At 42.2% G+C, this 25,269-nt stretch overlaps 1 protein-coding gene across 6 annotated transcripts in view; it reads left to right on the top strand.

The window, feature by feature from the left end:
- Positions 1 to 25,269, top strand: part of IQCK (IQ motif containing K) — a 126,313-nt gene that overhangs the window by 22,538 nt on the left and 78,506 nt on the right. For all 6 annotated transcript variants that reach the window (XM_040458904.1, XM_040458900.1, XM_040458905.1 and 3 more), the window contains 2 exons: positions 9,775 to 9,827; positions 9,963 to 10,040. In XM_040458904.1, the coding sequence (XP_040314838.1) occupies positions 9,775 to 9,827; positions 9,963 to 10,040 (131 nt within the window). The remainder of the gene's footprint in view (positions 1 to 9,774; positions 9,828 to 9,962; positions 10,041 to 25,269) is intronic.

Raw genomic sequence — 25,269 nt, 5'->3', positions numbered from 1 at the left:
ACTGAGCTTTCTTGAAATCAAATTTCTGGGTCAGAAATCAAGTACTATGGATTTTTCCATGCTTCTGCATGAAAAAGCATCTATCAGTGATTGATAATGTTCTAAAGCAGAGGTCTGCAAATTATGGCCTGTAGGGCCAGCTACCTCTTTTTGTAACTGAAATTTTATTGGAACACAGCCACACCCATTCCTTTACATTTTTGTCTATGGCCACTTTTGCACTGAAAGTGCACTTTTGCACTCTTTCACTGTAGCCAAGTTGAATAGTTGTAACACAAGCCTAATATGTATACCTGGCCATTTAAGAAAGTTTGCCAACCCTTGTTCTGAAATCCTAAAAACACCCAGATTTTTGTAGTAGTAGCTGCTGCTGTTGTTATGTGGGAGGCAGTGTAAGGGAAGCTTAATGATTAAGCATAGAGTTTGGAGCTATGCTTACCTGAATTGAGAGCCCAGTTCTACTTCTTTCTAGGTATGTGACTTTGGACCTGGCTAGCACTGGGACCTTGTAATTTTAACCTTCTAAGCCTCAGTGTACTCCTCTGTGAAATAGAAATAGTAATAATAATATATATATTATTATAATATATATAATGATATACATATTATTACATATAATGATAATATCATTCATAGTAAGAGAATTTAAATAAGATAATGTGTTCAGCTCAGTGACTGGCACAGCTGCAGTGAAAAGTAGCAATAAAATAAGAACAAAATTGAATTGGAAAAATGTTCCTTAGGCCCGGAATGGAAAACTAAGAATGAGGGCAGTATGTAACGAAGAGGTGGGTTGAGACTGGCCATGTGGGGAGTTAAAGAGTAGTGGGAGGTTAAACTCAGACATGTGGAGGGCTCTGAGAATACAGTAAGGAAAGGTAAGGTAGGGTTGCTGTAATCAAAAGGGTGGGCTTGAATCCCCTCCTCCAACTTTCAAAAAAAATTTTTTTTAACATTTATTCATCTTTTGAGAGAAAGAGAGAGAGAGAGACCCGAGTGTGAGCGGGGAAGGGGCAAAGAGAGAGAGACACACACAGAATCTGAAGCAGGCTCCAGGCTCTGAGCTGTCAGCACAGAGCCCAACACAGGGCTCAAACTCAGACTGTGAAATCATGACCTGAGCCAAAGTCTGATGCTTAACTGACTGAGCCACCCAGGTGCCCTCCCTCCTCCAAGTTTTGCTAGCTCTGGGCATCTGGGAAGTTTCCTTAAACTCTAAAACTCTAAGGGTCTCAGTTTTCTTATTTGTTAAATGGGGAGGGTGATAACCATAGTACCCACCTCACCAGGGTTTTTGGGAGGATTAAGATGTTCTGTGTATGGCACTTAGCACAGGGTGAGTGTTCAGTAGGGGGTAGCCATTGTCTTTCAAGATTGTGCTTGAGGGATTCAGGAAGAGAGGCAGCTGGCAACAAGTGAGAAAACAGAGGGAGGAGACATGGGTCCAGGTTGAAAGTGAAGAAAAGAATAAACCCAGTTTCAGACGGGGATAGTGAGATGGATTAAGAAAGCCCTGATTGTCAGAGTCTCTGCCAGAAGCTTCCTTTTGCATAGGCCCTGATCAATTTTTCCATCTTCTCTGAGCAGAGGGCAGGCCTTGAAGGGAGTGCAAGAGACCCCTTGATCTCTTGGAGGCATAACTGTGAAGTTAGGTTGCAAATAATTTTTATACCATGGCAGGTCTTTGTAGAATTTTCATGAAGACTTGCCTGTTCCTTGCTGCATCTTTGTTGACATTGACCTTCCTGATCTTCTATTTATATTTATAGCTGCCTTTCCTGGGATCCCTGGGCAGCCCAGAGTCTATGTGATTTGGAAGAGGTGAAAAGAAAATCAACTATGCAATTGTTAAGATAGCATTTTTCTTAGACTGAACATTGATTAAAAGGCCATAATACCATTCCTATTCTGTCATGAATTGGGTTGTATTCTAGTGGCAAATTAAGTTTGAGACATGTAAACATCATCTTAAGATTAGACATTACATTTGGCTCCATGTTCTTGGTGATCCACTGACATCTAGCCCTGCCTTTGGATTAGCTTAATTGGAACATGAGAGGTGAGAACTTAATAAGAACATAACTGGACAGATATACTGAACAGAGCTGGCTTAGTGGCTATTATAAACTTCACTTGGGATTTCTTTCCAATGCAGCTCTGAAAATATTTTGGTTAATAATTAAGTTAATAATTATTAATAATAACAAACTCAAAGAGTTTGTTCCAGCTGGATGTGTTAAGTATGCAGAACTCACTATTCCCGTATCTGCTAGTTAACTCTGGGGGCCAGTCCCTCACATGACAGAAAACCCCATTCGAACTGACTTCAATGAAAAAGATTGTTTGTTTGTTTGTTTGTTTGTTTGTTTATATATGTCCTCTCCCGTGGGGAGATCTTCCACAGCTTGATCTGGGGACCCAGATGATGTCTTCACGATTTGGTTCCCTCTCCATCTCTTGATTCAGTTTCCTCTGGCGTGGCTCCACCCTCAAATGGTCCCTGCCTTGTGACACTAGCCTATGTCTCATGCCTTAGAGAAAGTCTCTTCCTGAGTTTCTAATTGAACTGACTCAGGTCAATGACCTACTTTGGAATCAATCCTTGGAACTAGGGGAATTTAGTGGGCAGTGGGCTGTTGGGCAAAGTGAAGGATCCCTAACCCAGTGCACATAGCTTTAGAATTGGGGAAAGACAGATCCCCAAAAGGAACTCAAGGTGCTGTTACCAAAAGAAGGCAGAAAGGATACTGGGCAGCTATCTTGGCTAGGACTCATTGTGCTGCGAACAGCAGGAAACTGTCTTAAATAATGAAGGGGATTCTTTGGTTCAGGAAACTAAAAGGTCCTGAGGTAAAGAAGGAAGATTTCAGGATGGGTTTGATTGAGAACTCAATGATAAAACCAGAGACTTGGTTCTCTTCTGCCTCTCTGGGTGGCCTCTTGCAAAGTTGGTTTTATCCTCAGGCTGGCTTCCCTCAGAGTGGCCAAACAGATACTGCCACTGGCCTAGGCTTTGCCCCCGCAACTACAGCAACCTGGGGCACCTGGGTGGCTCAGTCAGTTGAGCGTCCGACTTCGGCTCAGGTCATGATCTCGCAGCTTGTGCGTTCAGTCCCTGCGTTGGGCTCTGTGCTGACAGCTCCAGATCCTGGAGCCTGCTTTGGATTCTGTGTCTCCCTCTCTCTTTTCCCCTCCCCCACTCTCACTCTGTCTCTCTCTGTCTCAAAATAAACATTAAAAAGAAAAGGAAAGGAAAGGAAAGGAAGGGAAAGGAAAGGAAATGATTTCCCAGAAGCCCCAGCACATCTCCCCTCATACTTTATCAGTCTGAAATTGATTATGCACCCATTCTCCATTCAGCAAATCCCTCGGGCCAGGATAAATGTGGACCAGGTTTAGGTCTAGGTGGCAGGTGGGGTGGGCTTATCTGGACTGCCTAATCGGGGTTCATACCTGGAGCTGGAGATGGACTTAATCCTCCATACTCATCACAGCAACCTCCAGCCGGAGGTTGGCTGCTGGATGTTGAATTAATAACCACAGTGCAGCCATAGCTTACTCATTTCTTTATCTCTTGTGTTTAACACAGGCTTGGCACTTAGTAGGTCCTCAGTAAATGTTTACTGAACAGGACTAAACCAGAACAATGCACTGTGCATAATTTAGAAAGAAATCAGGAGTTTTCTGCATGACTAAAATGATGCCTGAAAATAAATCTTATCTCAGCTTTAAATATGGATTAAATGCAGGGTCTGGATAGAGGTGATAAGACTTTCTGCCTCTTTTCCTATTCTATCCCACACGGCATAAAATTTTCCCTTTTGCTTTGGTTGCTCATCAAATTCCATTACAATGAAGACTATTGTAAATAAAAGTTAGTATCAGGAAACTATTTCTAACTCCTGATAAGTCATTTGATGATCTCATGACACTAAAATTTGCTACTATGAATAATTCAGTAAAACAAATCTATTTCTTCTTAGAGTCCTGTGCTATCTTACAGTCATTTATTGTAGTCTTTTAAAAATTTTTTAAATAAAATACCCAAATATCTTTTAAAAAGTACAAGGGCTCTGGTCAGTGAAGGAAGAAACTCTGTTTCCTGACCTTGACCAATAAGGGAATTAGAAATACCATCCACTTTTGTTTGAAAAACTTTTCTAAGGAGTGGAAAAAATAGATTTGTCACAGGAAAGGTGTGGTAGAATTATTTTAGCGTTACTCCTTTTACTTCAGAACACTTTTAGAAATGAGCACGTGGCCCGTGCTGAAAGTCTTGGTCTATACTTTGTGTTATGAGTGTATTTTTTTTTAATTTTTTTAACATTCATTTTTGAGAGACAGAGAGAGAGTGTGAGCTGGGAAGGGGCAGAGAGAGAGGGAGACACAGAATCTGAAGCAGGCTCCAGGCTCTGAGCTGTCAGCACAGGGCCCAATACAGGGCTTGAACCCACAAACTGTGAGATCATGACCTGAGCCGAAGTCAGACACTTAACCAACTGAGCCACCCAGGTGCCCCATGAGTGTGTATTTTTAAGTTCTTTTGAGAAGTATTATTTTTCTTTAATGAAATTCAATGCAGTCGGGGAAAATGTAACTTCTGTTTGAAGTTTGCTGTGATAAGTATTTTGGCATCTGGCTGTAGTCCAAGTGAGTGCTCGTTTCTAGAATCAGTTATCACTTTTGTCTTGGGGGGCTGGTTCTCAGGCGTCTGGAAGTTTACTGTAGAGAATAGCTATGTGGGAAAGGAGGCTATGACATTCTAAGTGCATGCCACACCCACAGCCTTAACTTCAGCCCTCTGTCCCTGCTTTGTCCATGTCCCCATTACCCTGGCTACAAGTGATTGAGCCAAGAATAAGTGTCGCACCCTATGGGCAGCCACTTGAGAATGCCAAGTGGCTATGAAATGATCTGGTACAATTGCTCTGCCCAACAGGGATGGCCCATTCTGAGTAGTATCTTACCAATCCAATCAGATTCTTCCTTCTGGGGAGTAGCGATGCCACAGGGCTGAGTCCCACGTAGATTGAGAACCAGAACTGTTGTTGAGCCACAAAGCTATAGGTAGATGAGGCTACTGTGATTAGCCAGACCTGTGCCCTGAACAGCCATGGACCCTGGTCCACTTCTCCCTGAGACCTGCCCCCAGTCAGAGGAATTCCCATTTTCCTTCCACACCTTCTGCCTTTACACTAACCCCGTGTGTGAGACTATATTCGTGTTCAAAAATATTTGTGGCCTCTCTCTAAGGGAGGCTTGACCATGTGACTGCTTAGGTCAAAGCAATGTGTGAACGTGACATGTCATTTCCAAATACACACTCTAAGAGTCAAAGCATGGTTCACCATGTCGTATTCACTTAATGTGATAACTAGCGCTATTTTAGAGAGAAGCTCGTCAGCCTGAGTCCCAGAGTAAAGACAACGTGGAGCAGGGAACTATAGCTGATTGAAATGTTCATGTAACATGAGTGAAAAAAAAGCCATTGATGATATAAGCTTCTCAGATTTAGGGGTTGTTTGCTGCGGCAAAATCTATCCTAAACTGATTTGTGAAAAATACCCAGTAACCAAGGTAACCCGAACAGATTTCTAAACCTTGCAAACCCAAAGAATCTCAACAAACACAATGCCATAGCAAGCCACACTTCAGTGCACTAACCTCACAGCATGTGCTTTTGACCTTTCTGGGGTGGAATTATTTTCATTACCGGATGCAGATTCAGTGACTTTCCAATGCAAGTAGTTTCTCTTTCTAGTCTCTGCACTTCTAGTCTGCTTCTTATGGGCGTACCCAACATGAACATCGGTGCAAGGTGCTGTCTGGGTTGAACTCCAATTTCTGCCTTTTCTCTCTTTGGGGTTTCAGTCTTTTATGATGATGTTTTCCACCCCCGAATTTTATTACAAAATTTTTCCAGCAATATAGAACAGTGAAAGAATTTCAGAGGGAACATCCACATATTTACCACCTAGATTCTACAGTTACCATTTTGCTTTATTGGCTTGGTTGCATATCTGTCCACCAATCCATCAGTCCATCCGTCTATCCATCTACCTTGTTTTTTGGGTGCATTTTATTTTATTTTATTTTTTTTTTTTAATTTTTTTTTTCAACGTTTATTTTATTTTTGGGACAGAGAGAGACAGAGCATGAACGGGCGAGGGGCAGAGAGAGAGAGGGAGACACAGAATCGGAAACAGGCTCCAGGCTCTGAGCCATCAGCCCAGAGCCCGACGTGGGGCTCGAACTCACGGACTGTGAGATCGTGACCTGGTTGAAGTCGGACGCTTAACCGACTGTGCCACCCAGGCGCCCCGTTGGGTGCATTTTAAAGTAAGTTGCAGACTCATGATGACATGATGATGTCTTTGTCATTTAGTCTTTTTCCTTTTAATTCTGGATTTTTAAAAATTGCTTTTTAACCTTGTTTGAGGTTGTCTTAACTGTTTCCTCTGCTTGCCGAAACTTGCACATACTCACCCTTTAACAATCATGAACTCAGTATGTTTGTCCGCATTACATAAACCCTGGGTGCCCACACTTTCTTAATCTCACTCTTTAATTTTTCTCTCTATTACTTCCTCTCTTATCTCTTCACTCACCACAACTTTTCATTTGCTCTCCCTTCTCTCTTTCAGCTCCCTGGCAGATAATTTTTAAACTAAACAACAGCTGAACAATATCCTCACTGTTCCACGTGTCTGAGTATGCACGGCACGTCCACACTTGCTCAGATCAGAAGGAAAACACAATTTCTTCCATTTTATTTCTTTGCATCAAAAGTGATTAAATCTGTCTGCATGACCTTCATACATCAGACCATTGGGCTATTTTAAAAGTCTATTTAATAGAGTAAGTCAAACTGCATTCCCTTGGTAGTAGGAATCTTTACCACCAAACACTGCAGTAAATGCCAAGGGAACAATGCATCTTTTATGGACAGGAAAGAAAGAGACACTGCCATCTTACAATTGCTGAATTGTTTAAATTATACGGCAATCCATGCTAGATACATATTTGCATTGTTGTACAAGTATTTTCTTAGTTGGGTTAAAGATGGCTTTTTGAAGGCAACCCTACTGTTGCAAGGCAGACTTAGAAAACCCTGTTACATGCTCCAGTACATTTAATTTTATTACCCCGGCCAGCAGTGTTTCAATTTTTTAATAAAAGGCTATCAGCAAGGAGGTAGAAGACTGCAAACAATCTCCAGCAACTCGAGAACTGCTCTGTTTTATGGACTAACGGCTATAGTAAAGCTTTCAGTAAAAAATTTTAAGCAGCACTTTCCTTTTTGGTGAGAATCAATTTCACAACAGTTTTTTTTTTCAGCCTTATCTAAGATTATGAAGCTGAGTTGGCTATTTTGAAGTGAAGGGGGGAAAAAAAGAAAAAAAAGAAGGAACATTTTCATGATAAAATATTAGGAGAAGAAAATGAAGAGAAACTGTCCAGAATTATATTAGCAATCCATAGTTGGGTTTTTTTTTTTTAATGTTTATTTATTTTTGAGACAAAGTGTGAGCAGGGGAGGGGCAGAGAAAGAGGGAGACACAGAATCTGAAACAGGCTCCAGGCTCTGAACGGTCAGCATAGAACCCCATGTGGGGCTCAAACCCATGAACACTGAGATCATGACTTGAGTCGAAGTTGGACGTTCAACTGACTGAGCCACCCAGGCACCCCAAGCAGTCGCTAGTTTTAAATATCAGAATTCTTGGGGCGCCTGGGTGGCTCAGTAGGTTAAGCGTCTGACTTCAGCTCAGGTCATGATCTTGCCGTTTGTGAGATCAAGCCCCACATTAGACTCTGAACTAACAGTGCCGAGCCTGCTTGGGATTCTCTTTTTCTCCGTCTCTCTCTGCCCCTCTCCCGTTTGCATGCACTCTTAAAATAAATAAATAAACTTTTAAAAAAAGATGTCAGAATTCTTGTAAATAAGCTCTTTCTTGCTTTGATGTTTGAGAGTTGAATGGTGAATTCATTCATTCATTTACTTACCACCCATTGATCACCTACTCCATGCAAGGCACTCAATTAAGCACTAAGAATATAAAGAGAAGAGACATGTGCCTTGTCCTCAGGAAGTTTATAGTTAAGTGGGGAAGATAGACATGTGGGCAAGTATTATGTTATGGTTATGTCTGAGGTGCTATGACAGAGTGGCAAATGAGGAACTGGGGGTGGGGGGCTGGGGAGTTTAAGCTGTGGAGGGTGAGAATGGTCAGAAAGTCTTCCTGGAGGCATCTAGAAGGACAAGTGGGGGTTAGCTGATTGGAGAGAAAAAGGAATAGGAGTTAAAACTTTTCCTGTTGTAAGCAATAAACAACCCAATACAAACTGGCTTAATCAAGCAGAGACTAGGGATGCCTGAGTGGCTCAGTCAGTTAAGCTCCTGACTTTGGCTTAGGTAATGATCTCTCAGTCTGTGAGTTTGAGCCCTGCATCAGGCTGTGTACTGACAGCTCAGAGCTTGGAGCCTGCTTAGGATTCTATCTCCCTCTCTCTCTTCCCCTCCCCCACTTATGCTCGCTCACTCACTCTGTCTCTCTCTCTGAAAAAATAAATAAGCATTAAAAAAAAAAAAATGAATATAGTGGCTCATGTACCTGAAAGGTCCAGGGAATTTGGGCTTTGGAATTTGGGTATAGCAGCATCTAGGGTCTAGTACAGTGTCATTAGAAATCTGCCATTGATGGTTTAACCAATAGCATCTTCCTTCTTACTTGCTATATTACCCCAAATTTATTCATTTTCTTTGGAGTTGCTGTGCCCTTCAGGAGTGGCTGGACACAACTAATTATATTTGTAATGATCCTATTTCCAAATACAGTCACATTCTGAAGTTCTGGGAGTTAGGAGTTAAACGTATGAATTTGGGTCGAGGAGGACACACAGTTCAATCCACTACACCCTGTCTATCCTCCCTGTCTCGGATCTCCTGCTGGTACCTCCCACTGGCTGGACCCACCTAGTGAGTAAGGGAGCCTGGTGGAAGTGAACCATAAAATCAGCCTCCTGAGGCACAGAACCGGGTGGGAGAAGTGTAGACCTGGAGCCACTGTTGGGTGGACAACTGGCAGGGTCAGCCACACTGGCCAATGGCACCTGCATGCTTGGTTTCCACATTGCAAGATGGTACCCAGACCCGAAGTAGTGCTGTTGGGAGGGTTCGAGTGGACTGGGAGAAAGCAGTAAGTACAGTTACTCAGAATCAAGTTCCAGATTTAAATAAAATCCTTCTGTGACAATTCCAAAAGCATGTAGTAAGCCTCCTACTATGTGCACTGTCTTTTATTAGTCCCTGCTATCAGAAAATGTGCTAATCCAAAGATGACTGGAGAGGGGTGCCTAGGTGGCTCAGTTGGTTAAGCTTCTGACTTCAGCTCAGGCATGATCTCACAGTTCATGGGTTCCAGCGCCACGTCAGGCTCTGTGCTGACAGCTTAGAGCCTGGAGCCTGTTTCAGATTCTGTGTGTCTCTCTCTCTGCCCTTCCCCTGCTTGCACTCTGTCTCTCTCTCAAAAATAAATAAACATTAAAAAAATTAAAAACAAAAAACAAAAAAATAAAGATGACTAGAGAAAAGTCTTCAGAATTCTTTACATCACCCCAAGCTACTGTTTGTTGATGTACTTATAAACCTCATAAAAGACTCATGCATATTTCATCTAACCCAAAAAATCAATTAACCTCTCTTTCTTTGTCCTACTCAGACATGTGGACAAAGAGTATAATTTAATTCTCTCTTCTCTTTTTTCTCTTTAGAGAAAAAGAACCAAATTCATTGCCTGTGATTTTCTGACTGAGTGGTTATACAAGTAAGTTTTGCATGTGTTTGAATATTCAATGACCCTAAGGATTCAATAGTGTTCATTTGCAAGCAGAATAGCAACAATTGACTTGAATTTTTGCTTATTGTTTTCTTGTCAATCAAAATATGGCATCGTTACCAGTCAAAATCCAAAGAGGATAGGGGAGTCTTTCACGGAATTCTTCTCCATTCCATTTGTGGAGCAGTGGCTGAAGCATCAGTAAGTACCAACATAAGGCCTCAAATAATTTATTCCTATTTTAAGACTGTGTTAATGATAGTTTTCTCCAATCCAACTAACTCATGTAATCCATCCAGGACTCCAGGTCAGTTTTATTCGTGGTTCTTGTCTCTAGCTATTTTCAGTCCAGGCTAAGAGCATCCTATCCGTGGTGATTATTCTAGAAGCACTTCAGAAATAAATCAGAAAAGTTAAAAAATTCTTATCCTAAGTAATTCATCTCTCCGTTCTCTCTCCTCATTCTTTCTCTCTTCCTCCCTTCTTCCCTGCCCCCTCTCAAGGTTATTATGTCTCAAGAAATAGGACTAAACTTTTTAAAATACTGATTTTTAGTTATATGGATCGATTCTACATTTAAAATATTAGAACATGACAGATAAATTTAAAATTCTCCTTGACCATCATATGAGTTCTTCTCTCCTCACAAAAGTAATCAGTTTAGTCTATAGTCCTTCCAGAGCTCTTAAGGTTGGTTAACCATGTAAAATTAGATTATATCATATAAAATTAGTAGTATTATTTGGTGTGAGTGATTTCTCATCAATGTAATGATGATGATGGCAAATAACATTTATTGAGTGCTTATATCATTGTTCTCAGCATTTAACACTAAAGAACTAACTTGATCCTGATAACAATGCCATTACCAGCCCTATTTTGCAGATGAGGAAATGCATGCATTATTTTGCAACTTGGTTTTGTTTGCTCTCAAATACATGCTTTTGAGATCTAACCCTGTTGATTCAATCACACCTAATTCCTGCCTTTGATGGTGTTATAGTGTATTTCATCTCTAGATTTGCATAATTCACTCATTCATACAATAAGTATTTATTGAGTACTACGATGCACCAAACATCATTCTAGGTGCTGGAGGTAAAGCACCTTCCTTGCCTTTATGGAATTTATATCCTAGTGGGGGATGACAGACAATGAACAAGTAAGTGCTATAGGGAAAAAGAAAGCAGAGAGGGGGAATGCAGAATATCGAAGGGGCTTAATTTTGCATAGGGTGGTCAGGAAGGATCTCACCTGAAAGATGACATTTAAGCAGTGGTCCACTATTTTAGATCATAGGTGGAAGAAAGATCAATTTAGAGAAAATGATGTATATTTAACTTGTTGCTTTGAAATGTTTTCATGCCAGCCCTTTGTGAAAACAATGTAAGGAAACCAAGGCATTAGAAAATTAAGCAAGGCTTGTAAAACCTCATATTAAACAGAATGAAAGACCTTAAATTAGACCTTTAGCCCTCGAATATCACTTTTTTTTGTTTGTTTGTTTAGATATGCCCTTCTTGAGAATGCCAAGTTGAATAGACTCTTGACTGACTTTCTTTATTTGGAGAATTAAATATACCCCAGATTTTACCAGGGTTTTAAAAGATTTTTTTAAGTACTCTCTGGGGGTGCCTGGGTGGCTCAGTCAGTCAAAGTGTCCGACTTCGGCTCAGGTCATGATCTCAGTCTGTGAGTTTGAGCCCCGCTTTGGGCTCAGTGCTGACAGCTTAGAGCCTGGAGCCTGCTTCTGATTCTGTCTCCCTCTCTCTCTGCTCCTCCCCTGCTCACGCTGTCTCTCTCTGTCTCTCAAAAATAAATAAATGTAAAAAAAAATTTTTTTTTTTATTTAAGAAAAAGTACTCTCTGCACCCAACAAAGGACTCAAACTCACAACCCTGAAGTCAAGAGTCATATGCTGTACCAACTGAGCCAGCGGGGCACCCGTTATCAGTTTTTTAAAAATCAGGGGTGCCTGGGTGGCTCGGTTGGTTAAGCATCTGACTTAGGCTCCGGTCATGATTTCACAGCTTGTGGGTTCCAGCCCCATGTCGGACTCTGTGCTGACAGCTCAGAGCCCAGAGCCTGCTTCAGATTCTGTCTCCCTCTCTCTCTGCCCCTCCCCCACTTGTGCTGTCTGTCTCCTTCAAAAGTAAATAAACATTTGGGGCGCCTGGGTGGCGCAGTCGGTTAAGCGTCCGACTTCAGCCAGGTCACAATCTCGCGGTCCGGGAGTTCGAGCCCCGCGTCAGGCCCTGGGCTGATGGCTCAGAGCCTGGAGCCTGTTTCTGATTCTGTGTCTCCCTCTCTCTCTGCCCCTCCCCCGTTCATGCTCTGTCTCTCTCTGTCCCAAAAATAAATAAACGTTGAAAATAAAAAAAAAAAAAATCAAAAGTAAATAAACATTAAAATAGAAATAAAAATCTGAGACTAGCAAAACATTGAAAGGAGAATGAGTGATATTGGAAAACCGTATTTTTTGTATTGAGTATAAATGATTAATAAGTGGAAGAGTTTGCATTTATTTTTCTAAGACAAGGTTTTTTCAGTATCATTCTCCAACTTATTGCTTTGCCTTGAAAATGAAGCATTTTCTCACTTCTGATAACCAATGAAAAAGAATCTTAAAGATATGAGAACTTCTCTAAATAAGAGTCCTCTCAAATCCCTAGTCATTTATTATAAAAATATCTTCTGAGGTGCTTGGGTGGCTCAGTCAGTTAAGTGTCTGACTTTGGCTCAGGTCATGATCTCACGGTTCGTGGGTTCGAACCTCACATCAGGGTCTGTGCTGACAGCTCAGAGGCTGGAGCCTGCGTCAGAGTCTGTGTCTCCTTCTTTCTCTGCCTGCCCCCCCTCCCCCCCCGCCGCTTGCGTTCTGTCTCTCTCTCTCTGTCAAAAATAAACATTAAAATTTTTTTTAAATATATCTTAATTTAAAATGGTTGCTCACGTCCTCTGGCAACTCATATGAATACACTAAGAAGTAGCAAAACTGACCATTTGACTTTAACTCCACAAGAACAGAAATATAAGAGCTCTCTCCTAACTGGCATTTGTATCCTCTATTTCTGTAACCTTTCAAAGAGATGCCAAGAAGTGTGATAAAACTTTAAATTATATTAATCTACTTTGATGCAATAAGTATTTTATTGAACACCTACCAAGTGCAATGCACAGAGCCTGGTATTGTGGAATAAATAGAGATGAATAAAATATGGGCTCTGGCTTTGGGAGTAAGAGAGACATATTTACAACTAAGTATAGTTTCTGTAGCAAGTGTTCTAATACAGATGCTAAAGCACTGAAGGGAAATGGGGAAGCACAAGACCATTCACAGACCCTCCTGACAGGCCTGGAGCCAGCCCAGTTGGGGCAGCAGCCAAGCTGGTTGGTGCCCACATTTGGTCTTGAGAGGGAAGGACTCAGGTCTTGTATCTTTCTCAAAGATACCAGAAGAGTCAGAGAGATAAGTAAGAACCAATGTTCTTAAAGAGAATGAGAGCAGGAGCTGGAAACAATATCTAATCCAGGTTTTTTGAACCTTAGCACTATTGACATTTAGCACCAGATAATTCTCTGATGTGGGGCTGGCCTGTGCATTGTGGAATGTTCAGCAGCTTCTCTGGCCTCCACCTACTAGATGCCAATAGCACCTCCCTAAAGCCATCACCATCAAGAATATCTCCAGACACTAGCAAATATCAGGGGCATGAGGGATCGAGTGGGGCAGGGAGACAACAAAATAGCCTCTGGTTGAGAACCTCTGACCTAATCCAGTGGTTTTTTACCCTGGCTGCACATTAAAGTCATTTGGGGAGTTTTTGTTGCCTGGCTTCCCCAAGACCTATTAAATCAGACCTCTTAATTCAGGGTATAGCCCATGTATTGGTTTGTTTGTTTGTTTGTTTGTTTGTTTTTAATAGCTTCCTGGGTGATTCTAATATATACCCAGAGTTGAGACCTCATCCATAGAGCAGAAGAAATACTGTGTTCAAATAAATAATATAATTATATTATACTATTAATAAAAAGTATACTTGAAGTAGTAAATAGTATAATTTCGCCATTCCTCTGCTAAGCACTTTTACACATATTATCTCATTTAATCTTAGTGCCAACACTAAGATGTAGGTCCCAAAACTGAAAGGAGCTGGAAGTTGCAAACGAAGTAAGGTTGGTCTTGGGCAAATATGGGGATTGTTGGGGGCAAAATAAATGGGCATTTTGAGTAGGGCTTAAGGGTACAGATTGGAGGAAGATGAATTTTGAGGGTAGACTTTGTCAAAGTTTTCTAAAGGAAGCAAAATATAAACTAGCACTTCCAGCAGTTCTGGGCTGAGGTTAAGAACATGAGCTCTGGGGACAGACAAACCAGTGTTCAAATGTCTCCTCTACCAGCTTACTAATCGTATGACCCCGGGTAAGTGTTTTAGCTTCTCTTACCGTGTAACAAATTACCCCAGCACTTAGTGGCCTGGAACAGTAAACACTTGTTAAATTCTCACAGTTTCTGTGCATCAGGAATTGAGGTGCATGCTGCTCAGCTGGGTGATTCTGTTTCAAGGTGTCTCATAGGCTACAGTCAAGACGTCGAGGGGGCTGTAGTCTTCTGAAGACGTGACTGAGCCTACAGGAGCCACTTTCAAGTTGGCTTACCCACACGGTACCACACGGTGCCACACCCACCCACAGGCTGAAGGCCTCTGTTTTTCTCCACACGGACCTTTCCATGGGCTGCTCGAGTGTCCTCACCACATGGTAACTGGCCTCTTCCAGGGTGAGAGACTCGAGACCAAGAAGGAAGCTGCAGTGCCTCTTGTGACCCAACTTGGGAAGCCAAACACCTGCACCTTCCACCACATTGTGTTCATTAGAAGTGAGTCACTAAGTCCAGCTCATGTACCACATGCAAGGGGAGTGTGATTAGGCTCCACCTTTTGAAAGAAGGAATATCAAACCACACGCGGACATATTTTAAAAGCACCCCTGCAGGTCACTCTCTAGGCCTGTATCTCCTCGTTAGTGAAATGTGATTGATGATCATGAAGGTGCGGTGAAATGATGCACCTACACATGAAATCGTGAACAGGCCCAGTCTGGAGCAACATGTGCCTTCCTAGTGGCCACTGTTGCCATCAGAGGACACCGTGGACTTTAGACGAGACATACAGCAGAAAAGGGTACTCATGGCCAAAGGCAGGAAGGTGGGAGAAGGCAGGACTTGGTCTAGGCACAGGAAACCAGCATAGCTGACTCATAGAGCATGCCGACATATAGGGAGGGGATAGGAGATAAGGCTGGAAGGGAGTCAGGGGATGGATTTTGGTTTAATGTAAAACCATCAAGTTTGGGCATTATTCCATAAGCACGAGAGAGTATTAAAAGATTTTGGAGCAGAGGCATACTGTGAGCGAGCTGCTTTGGCAGGATAACTCCCAAGAGTGCAGCGGACCACCTGGTTCCAGCCCTAAGATCTTGAACTGGGACAACAGGAATGGAAAGGAGGACCCTGTGATAGGTCCAGTGGATGGATGGCACAGGATGATGAGTTTGGGGGTGAATAAATGTGCCTGAAAAGGGGAGATTTGCTGGGCGAATGGAAGCCCATGATAGAAGCAAAGAGACGTGGCTGGAAAATCAGGCTCAAGGGTAAAGATGAGGATTTCTGTCTTGGGCACATTGAGATTGAGGCGTCCATATTGGAAATATCGGTCTGAAGCTCAGAAGTGGAGTCTGGAGAGAAACATTGATTTTGGAATCAAGATCCCCATGTCAAATGTACAGCTACAGCTGAACTTTGGAGTGCCCCAGAGTTGGTCCAAGGGTTCAATGAAGGAGGCACTTACTCTAAGTCATGTGGTTGGCAATGGTGACCATGCCTTGTCTTGTCTGCAAAGCATATCATTGTTTCCACTTAGGTTATGTTGAGTTGTTCAGTGGGGAGGGAGTAGGGTATATTAGTTTTCTCTTGCTGCTATAACAAATTACCACAAAGTTTTTAACCAATGCAAAAGTTATTATTGTACAGTTTGGAAGTCAAAAGCCTGACATGGGTGTCCCTGGGCTAAAATCAAGGTGTTGGCAGGGCTGCATTCTTTCATGGAGGAAAATGTGTTGTCTCTCTAGGGGAGAACACATTTTCTTGCCTTTTGCAGCTTCTAGATGCTGCCTATATTGGCTGGTGGTGACTTCCTCCATCTTCAGAGCCAGCAATGTTACATATCTCTGATCCTGTCTCCTTAGTCACATTTCTCTGACTCTCTTTTGCCTCCCTCTTTGTTAGGTTACATTGGCTCACCCAGATAATTCAGAATATTCTCCCCATCTCAAGGTCTTTAATTTAATCACATCTGCACAGTCCTTTTTGCCATTGTAACATAACATAGGTTATAGGAATTATGATTCTTTCATGTTTGGGTGCCATTTTTCTGCCTACCTCAAAGAGTAATGGAGAATATGGGAAAATTGGAAGTCCCTCACTGGTAGGGATCACCTACATTTTCTTGGGGATCACTGACATTTTGAAATGGTATTATGGGTTTTGCGAAAATGATACATGCTCAGGGAAAAAAGTCAAAGTATGAAGGAAAAGGTACAAATCACCTAAGAGCCTGCCTCTCAGATGTAACCATTGTTGACATTTTAGTGAACTTCTTTTCAGAGACTTCTATGTGCATATATACACATATATTAGGTATAAGAAGATGTATGTCTTCTTCTGAGACCAGAACTACAAGTAAGGAAATTTGGGGTGAAGCGGAAAAACTGAGCAAGTTCATGGTGGGTCCTGTCATCCTGATTGTTCATTTAGGTGTAGAGGCATCTGCTGTGAGGGAGGCCCAGGCAGGTTCTGGAGGCTTGTGGGGGAGGAAAGGGGGTGTGCAGCAGCTGCTGTGGTGAAATTGGTAGGGAATCAACTAGGGATAAATAGGGATGGCCCAGCTGATGGCCTGAATTTGTGGTGCATGTAAACAGCCTGCTTATGTGATTATCACCAGCAACCCTCTGCAACCCTTGAAAGGGGGTGGAGAAAGCAGATGGTTGGGTAAAATCAGGGCTGAAGACTAGCAAAGCTAATATTAAGTGGAAAGTCTAGACTGGACCTAGGGGATCTTAAATAAAGGGGAAGCATCATTAACTTTTCTAAGAATAATATCTTACTTTTTTTTTTCAAAACCTACCATATTTTTTGAATTATGTTAACAATTTAACCACCAATTTTAAGAAAGAGAAAGAAATACTACATTATGTGTTCACTTTAGAAGTGAGAAACATGGGGCGCCTGGGTGGCGCAGTCGGTTAAGCGTCCGACTTCAGCCAGGTCACGATCTCGCGGTCCGGGAGTTCGAGCCCCGCGTCAGGCCCTGGGCTGATGGCTCAGAGCCTGGAGCCTGTTTCCGATTCTGTGTCTCCCTCTCTCTCTGCCCCTCCCCCGTTCATGCTCTGTCTCTCTCTGTCCTAAAAATAAATAAACGTTGGAAAAAAAAAATTTAAAAAAAAAAAGTGAGAAACATACCAAACTTGGAGACACTAAAATGGGGTTCATGTGGTTTTTGAAATTTCAATAGGTAGATTTTATTTGGATCATGATTCAAAGGAAAAATAAAAAGAAAAATTAGGAGGCAATTGGAAATTTGAATACTTAATAAATAGTTAATGATACAGGGGCACCTGGGTGGCTCAGTCGGTTAAGCGTCCGACTTCGGCTCAGGTCATGATCTCACTGTTTATGGGTTTGAGCCCTGCATTGGGCTCTGTGCTGACAGCTCAAAGCCTGGAGCCTGCTTCAGATTCTGTCTCCATCTCTCTGACCCTCCATTGCTCATGCTCTATCTGTCTCTCTCTCAAATATAAAAAACAAAATATTAAAAAAAATTTTTTTGAATAGTTGATGATGTAAAGAATTATTCTTTTATTTAAGGTATGATAGTAATTTCATAGTCACAATAAAAAAGTTACTGCTTTTTAGAGAAACATGCTAAAATATTTATGAATGAAATATGAAATGGTATGGTGTCTCTGGGAGGGTTGGGAGCGGGGAGTTACATTGAATAACTGACATGCAGAACAGTAGAATTGAAGCTGGCTGATGGTGACGTGGGTTCATTTTTGTTTTCTTGTCTACTTTTTTATATCTTTGAAATTTTCCATAATAAAAAATTAAAAGGAAAAGAAACAATGAGATTTTTCAAAGCTCCTCATGACCACTTGAATGATGGATGAGCCATGGGCAAGGAGGTATTTATTGACTGGCTGTCAGCCGGGAGGGTTGGGGGCTGTTCTCCACTGGAGTTTGCTGGAGTGACAGACAGTGGAGGAGACTGAGTTTTCATGTGATCATGCTGAGAAACTCAAATGGCATGGAAGGAAAATGGCCCTGGGGCAAGGCGAGAGTAGCAGGTGTGGGACATGTGAAAAGCCTAGTGCTGGAGAGGCCTTGGTCACCCTTCCTGAGACCTGACTCTGAATGCGCATGACTCACCAACCAGTTCCCTTACCTCAGCCTCATTCTCCCTTCACATTCTCCTCTGGTGCCAAACCCACTTCTCCCCAGCAACAATGAAAGGAGGATTAACATGATCAGAGCCTTGGGCTTGCCCTAAAGAACATGGTTCTACTAGAACTTTTTCTTACAATAAATACTTTTTTTGTAGAACATGGTAAATCTTTTAGGCTTTTCAGGCTGTATATGGCCTGCAAATTGCTGATCCAATTACTTCAACTCCACCATTGTAGCAGGAAAGCAGTCATAGACAGTATGTGAATAAACAGACATGGCTAGATTCTAGTACAACTTTACTTACACAAATAGGTGATGGGCCACATTTGACCCATGGGCTATAGTTTGCTGAGCCCTGTTCTAGATACCAAGAACGTTCTCAAATCCTAGTTTTGCATAAGAGCTAAAAACAATTAAATGAGCGTGAGTGAGAAAGATGGAAGGTTGGATAAGGTTACGATCAGAGCAGAAATTTGGAAAATTGAGATATGAGAGTCTTCAGGGAATCTGAAGCCCATTCTAAGATGTGACCATTCTATTGAGTGATGGACATAAGGGAAGATGGGAGTCATGGAGTCACGTGGATTGGAGGCCATGGTGTTGGAGGTGTCATCAGTATGAATAATGAAGTATCTGAAAAGGCCGGTGGGGGATGGGTTGGGGACGATGACAGCACGTCAAATCCTGGAGCTGTCGAGGGTGGTGTAGGAATATCCTAGAGGACAAAGAAATGGCGGGAGTGGAAGTGTAGGAGTTAGAACTTGGATTCTGGGGGCGCCTGTAAAATGGTCTTTCAAGTAAACAAAGCTAGTTTCTTACCTAAGAGGAATTCTAGTGCCAACCATTAAGGGGATACTATTTTTCCAGTACTGATATGTTTATGAATAGGTATGTTCCAGCTATTTAAAAGTAGTTATTTATTTGTTCATTTATTTAGCTGATGTTTATTGAATGCTCAAATGTGCTCTAAAATTATAGAGCACAGATGTATTCATAAGCTGGTTGGCTACCATTTATTGGGTACTTTGTACCATGGAAATATAACACAGAGAAACATGGTACCTGTCTTCATGGATAGTCTTTGTGTATAGTTGGATTACAAAATGCATGTACTTAATTTAACGTTTATTTATTTTTAGGACAGAGAGACAGAGCATGAACGGGGGAGGGGCAGAGAGAGAGGGAGACACAGAATTGGAAACAGGCTCCAGGCTCTGAGCCATCAGCCCAGAGCCCGACGCGGGGCTCGAACTCACGGACCACGAGATCGTGACCTGGCTGAAGTCGGACGCTTAACCGACTGCGCCACCCAGGCGCCCCTAATTTATACTAGTTCAATGACATGCCTTTGGGGGAAAGAGAGAGAAATAAGATTTTTAAAAAACCAAGCTGTTCCCCCTTGCCATTCCACTCTATAGGCAAAAGCATAAATAGGGCACATGACTCAGCTCTTTCCTTAGTTGTTCCCAGTGTTATGTGCCCTTCATAACATGGGCAGCTCATAAGACAACTACATGCTTCTGTTTGTATGTCTGCCTACCCACATAACTACCTGCCAACCAAGCATTTATATAGTATGTACTCGGGTACTATTCTGAACAGTTGATAAATATTAACCTAATTTAACTTGTATGACAACCCTACAGAGTAGGAAATGTTATTGTCCCCATTGTAGTAGTCAGGCTATTTTAGACTGAGTTGCAATCATAAACAATACTGAAATACTCAGTAACAGTTTACTTCTTGCTCATACAAAGACTGACACAGTTTAGACAGCCCTTTTATTTATAGCTATCTGGAACATAATGATTTTTGAGGTCACTAAAGCAAAGGAAGAAAAGAGTGGAAGAGGCATTTTAGTTCTAAACCTTCTCAGCCTAGAATGTTCTTAACCTTCTCCCGTCTCCTGACAGAGCCTGACTCCAAACCAACTGCAAGGGAGGCTGAGATCCTTAAGGGACACTGGATATTCCACGAGTACTGGCTGTCCCAGTGACAGCCATATTTCAGAGAAAAAACTGAGGCGCAGAGATGACTTACCTGCCCAAGGTCAGAAGCTAGCAAACAACAGGACAGGATTGAACCCAGGCAACCTGGCTCCTGAGTCCATGCCTTTAAGAACCTGCCTCTTAGATCACTTGCTACTTAGAGTGATCAGTGCTAAGACAGGGAGAACACTGGCTATGTGACATTGATTGAAGGATGCCGTGAAGGGGAAATTTTGACTAGATGTGATTTTCATCTTATGTGCTGATTTCAGAGTACAGCTGTGGTAGAAGATAGAACTCCTCTTTATATTATGTGTGTGTTAGCATTTATTGCCTCAGAGAATCCTATCTACCAGCCAGGGGAACCATCTAAAATGTGAGTTTGGCTTTATTTTAACGTTCTTGGTAAGACAAATTCTACCAAGCCCAGCTGTCTTTGTTGTGTGATGTCATTATATTGTCAGATCACAGCTGGTAGGTTGGGATCATTTGTCACGGATGGCTGCCGATCGCTTTTCACATAAATGACAGGCCCTTCTCCTACAGGTTCCCCATAATTTAGCATACTCTTCACTCTGTCCATGCGTTCTCAGTTACCCATTTCTTTTCCATAACTTTTTTCCCAAGTAACTGCATTTTTTGTAGCTATTTTATATAGACATTGACAACCCTTAAATTTTTTTCTTAGGTATGGGAAACCTGTGTGGCTCAGACAGTTAAGCGCCTGACTCTTGGTTTCAGCTCAGATCATGATGTCACAGTTCATGGGTTCGAGCCCCATGTCAGGATCTGTGCTGACCACACAAAGCCTGCTTGAGATTCTCTTTCTCTCCTCTCTCTGCCCCTGCCCACCTCAAAATAAATAAATAAACATTAAAAAATATTTTTCTTAGGTTTATGAAGATAACTAAGATTTATCACAAAGAAAATAAACATATTTGTTAAATAAACTATACAGTGAAAAGGAAATGTTTAAAATCAAGGATAATCATAGAATTAAATAACTCTATACGTAAAAATCTTTCAAAAGGATGTTTCACTCCAAAGTCAGGAACACGGCTTTTATTTTGTCTTCTAAATTATTTTGTAGCTTTCATATTGTCTACAGAGTTACTTTAAGAATTAAAAACAATTACAAAACTAAAGGGTATTTATTCTACTTTTCAAAAAAATTTTTAAAGTTTATCTGAGAGACATAGACAGAGAGTGGGGAGGGGCAAAAAGAAAGTGAGAGAGAGGGAATCCCAAGCGGACTCTGTGCTATTAGCAGAGCCTGATGCGTGGCTCGATCTCACAAACCATGAGATCATGACCGGAGCCGAAATCAAGAGTCAGACACTTAACCGACTGAGCCACCCAGGCACCTCTATTCTACTTCTTTTTATTCCATTTCTTGCTTCCTGTGGTAGACATTTATGTTTTTCCCCACCCTGCATTGATTTCCTCTTCCTCCTCTGGGTACAGAACTCCATGTGACACTGAGAGGATCACGTTTCTCCTGTTCTCAGTCCATGTGGACAGTGAGCTGATTCCCCCTCTGGCTCTGGGTTGGGGATGTGACCCAGGCCCGGCCAGTCAGACCATTGAATCCCCCTGGCTACTATACTTGCTCCCAAATTGTTTGAGTCACCGATAACCCCAAGATTTTTTTAGGAAGCAACCAGGAAGCTCTTTTCCTTTAGACTTACTTTAGACTCTCTCTTTTCCTCTAGACTTGGAGCTTTGAAGTTATAAGCCTTGAGCTGCTGAGGGCAAGCACCTAAAGAGGTTGTGCCTGAGATAATAGTGGAACTGAGAGGTGGCCGGAGCCTGAGTTTCTATGGCATTGTTTTGGGCCTCTCTATCTGGCCATGCCTAAAGCTGACTCTATCCCTTCCCTCTTAGTTAATCCTTTTTTTTTTTTTTAATTATTTTTTTTTGCTTAAGCCAGTTTGAGTTAAGTTTCTTTCTTTTTAAGTTTTATCTATCTTATTTTATTATGTTTGAGAGAGAGCACACACAAGTGGGGGAGGGGCAGAGAGAGAGAGAGAGAGAGAGAGAATCCCAAGCAGGCTCTCTGCTGTCAGTGAAGAGCCTGATGCAGGGCTAGAACCCACGAACCATGAGATCATGACCTAAGCCGAAATCAAGAGTTGGACACTTAACTGACTGTGTGACCCAGGTGCCCTGAGGTAGGTTTCTATTACTTGCAAATGAAAGAGTCCTGATTCGTGCTCTGACATGGTATTGCCCCAACTAGCCTCCAGTATTCCAACTTAGCTTTGTCTAGGTTCTGTTGCTAAACAACCCTCAAATCTCAGCGCCTTACAATGTCAAATGTTTCTTCTTCCCCCTTTTTTATGTTAGCTGCATATCACTTTTGGCTCAGCTCCATGTCCCTTTTCATTCTGGGACCCGGGCTGAAGGAACAGCCCCCTCCCTCCCTCTCAGGCAGAGAGAGAAGGGCAATGGCCCATCTATGCAGTGGCAAACCTTACTTCTGCTCACGTTTCATTGGCCGATACAAGTCCATGGCCAAGCCAAATAGCAGTGCTATAGGGAGGTTGACACCACCCCCGGCAGAGACTGCAAGGCATATGGCAGAGCAGAGATATACAATTCTTTTTTTCCAGGGAGAAGAGTAATAACTGGGACCAATAACACAATGTGCTACATGCTCCCATGAGAGTTTAATGAGGGTGTTTTCTTCCCTACCTTTCAACAGTGGTGGGTTACATCATATCTTCTGATGCCTTTCCTCCTATTTATGAATCTGGCATCATCCTCTTTTTTGTTATAGAGTCGTGACTCAACCAGCCAATTGGAAACAAGGAAATTATTTGCTATCATATTGAGAACAAAAAAAGTTTCACTTTTATTTTGACCAAAAGGAATTGGTCAGATGCATTTGCAAAAAGAAATCACTACACAAGCACAAGGAACAAAAGTGCCCTGCTGTGTATCTGGTCCCATGTCTCAGGGGAGAAGGCTCATGAAAGACATCATTAAAGCTGAGACCTTCAATGAAACAAAGATTGTGTTTTAGAAAAGCTTGCTTTGGGTGAAATGTCTTTTCAGCAAATTTCAGCCCGTGGACAAAAAAAGAAAAAGAAAAAATCTACAATACTTTCATGTCGATGAAAGGTATCTTATGACCAAAAGCTGAGGTGAAAACAAAAGTGTCACCGTGCCATTTGAGGACAAGCACCAGCCATTCGTATGATGGTCTGTTTGCAAGAAGGTTAATAATCTGAAGGAAAATGTTCGTGCCTTCTAAATGGCACAGGAAACAGCATGCATGTTGCACTAAGGATCATAATTAAAAGGTGGCATGGCAGTAAATTTGCTGTCGTGTCCTGTTGAAAGGAAAAAAATCTTTTAATTTTGTCTTATAGATGGGTAACTTCAGAGGCTAGGAGCCTCATGAGGATAATAAATCAACTTTGCTCTTTATATTAGCATTTGTCTTCAAATAGGAAGGAAGGAGAGCTGTTTCCTGAATTCAGGACACACTGGGATGCATAAATCCGCTATGTGCTTCTTTCTCGCTGGAGGTTTGGCATGTGGGTAGCCCTTTTCTCTGCGGCACACAGTCCTGCTTCCTTCCTTTCTTCCTGTTGTTTCTAGATGACTCTTTGGTAACAAGCCCAGAGAGCCTGTTGGAGGCAGCATGGGTTCCAGCCTGAGCTCTGCCATTTATTAGTTGGGGTATTAGTTTCCCATAGCTGCTTAATAAATTACTACAAAACTGATGGCTCAAAACAACACAGGTATCGTCTCTTACAGTTCTCGGGGCTAGAAGTGTAAAACCAATTCCTTCCAGAGCCTCTAGAGGAGAATTTGTTTTCTCGCCTTCTCTGGTTTCTGGAGGCTGCCTGTACTCTGGAGGGCCCGTGGCCCCTTCTTTGCCTCACTCTGACCTCTGGTGTCCATCATCACAGCTACTCCTGTGGTGCCATCTGCGGCTGCATCCCTGTCACAAAGATCCTTGGGACTACATCATTGGCCCACCTAGATAATCTGGGATAATCTCAAAATCCTTTCCTTCTACAAAGTCCCTTTTGCCATATAAGGGGACGTATCCATTCAAGAGTCTGGGGATTGAATGAGGACATCTTGGGGAACTGTTATATAGCCTGCCACAGTCGGGCAACCTGGAAATAATCCGTTCACCAGCCGTGCTCCTCTCTCCTGTTACTTGGGGATGACATTGCAGGGTTGCCGTGAGGTCTAAGATGGTATCAGAGAAATTGTCACAAGCAACAGAAATTTAAAGGCTACTTAAGGAAAAGGGTATATACTGAAAGAAAAAAAAGATTACTCACAAACGTGAAGGAAAAGGCAAGGACCTGGCCTTAGAAAGCAGGTGTGGTGATCCAGGAATCATAGACCCATGTTTTCTAGACAACAGTGCTGGGAAGAATACTATAGTCTCTGCCGGTCCACTCAAGATTCACGTTCTAGGGAAACCACATCTGTTTGGCTAAGCTTGGCTGTCAGGTACACCCCTCGGTTACTGGAGGGTGTGGTGCTGTGACCCACGTTCCCCACCCCCCAGCACAGGGAGGTGGAACTGTCAAAGCAAAATCTGAGGGCTGATAGATACCACAAGAAGGGGCAGGGTCTGTTGAGCAGATGAAAATTAAAGACATCCATTGCCGAGGGCTCATAGGAGGTCTCCAAAGAATGATCGCTTTTATTGTGTCCTTAATCTGAGGAGAATGGCAGTCACTACTTTAGTAGTATGAAACGTGGAGGGCAGAGTAACCAAGCAAGAGAAAGACCAAATATCTGCTCCGCCACTGATAAATCCTGACATTAAAGAAAGTTCTCTGTTTTCTTATCTATAATAATATGCATTCATTCAAAAACACTTACTGAATGCCTACTCTTTTCCAGATACTTTTCTCGGTACCGTAGATAGAGTGGAGAACAAGAGAAAGTCTTGGCCCCCATAGAG

Source organism: Herpailurus yagouaroundi, unplaced genomic scaffold, assembly GCF_014898765.1.
Source record: "Herpailurus yagouaroundi ecotype Mexico unplaced genomic scaffold, PumYag 222, whole genome shotgun sequence".
NCBI classification, from domain to species: Eukaryota; Metazoa; Chordata; class Mammalia; order Carnivora; family Felidae; genus Herpailurus; species Herpailurus yagouaroundi.
This window is presented reverse-complemented; position numbering and strand designations above follow the sequence as displayed.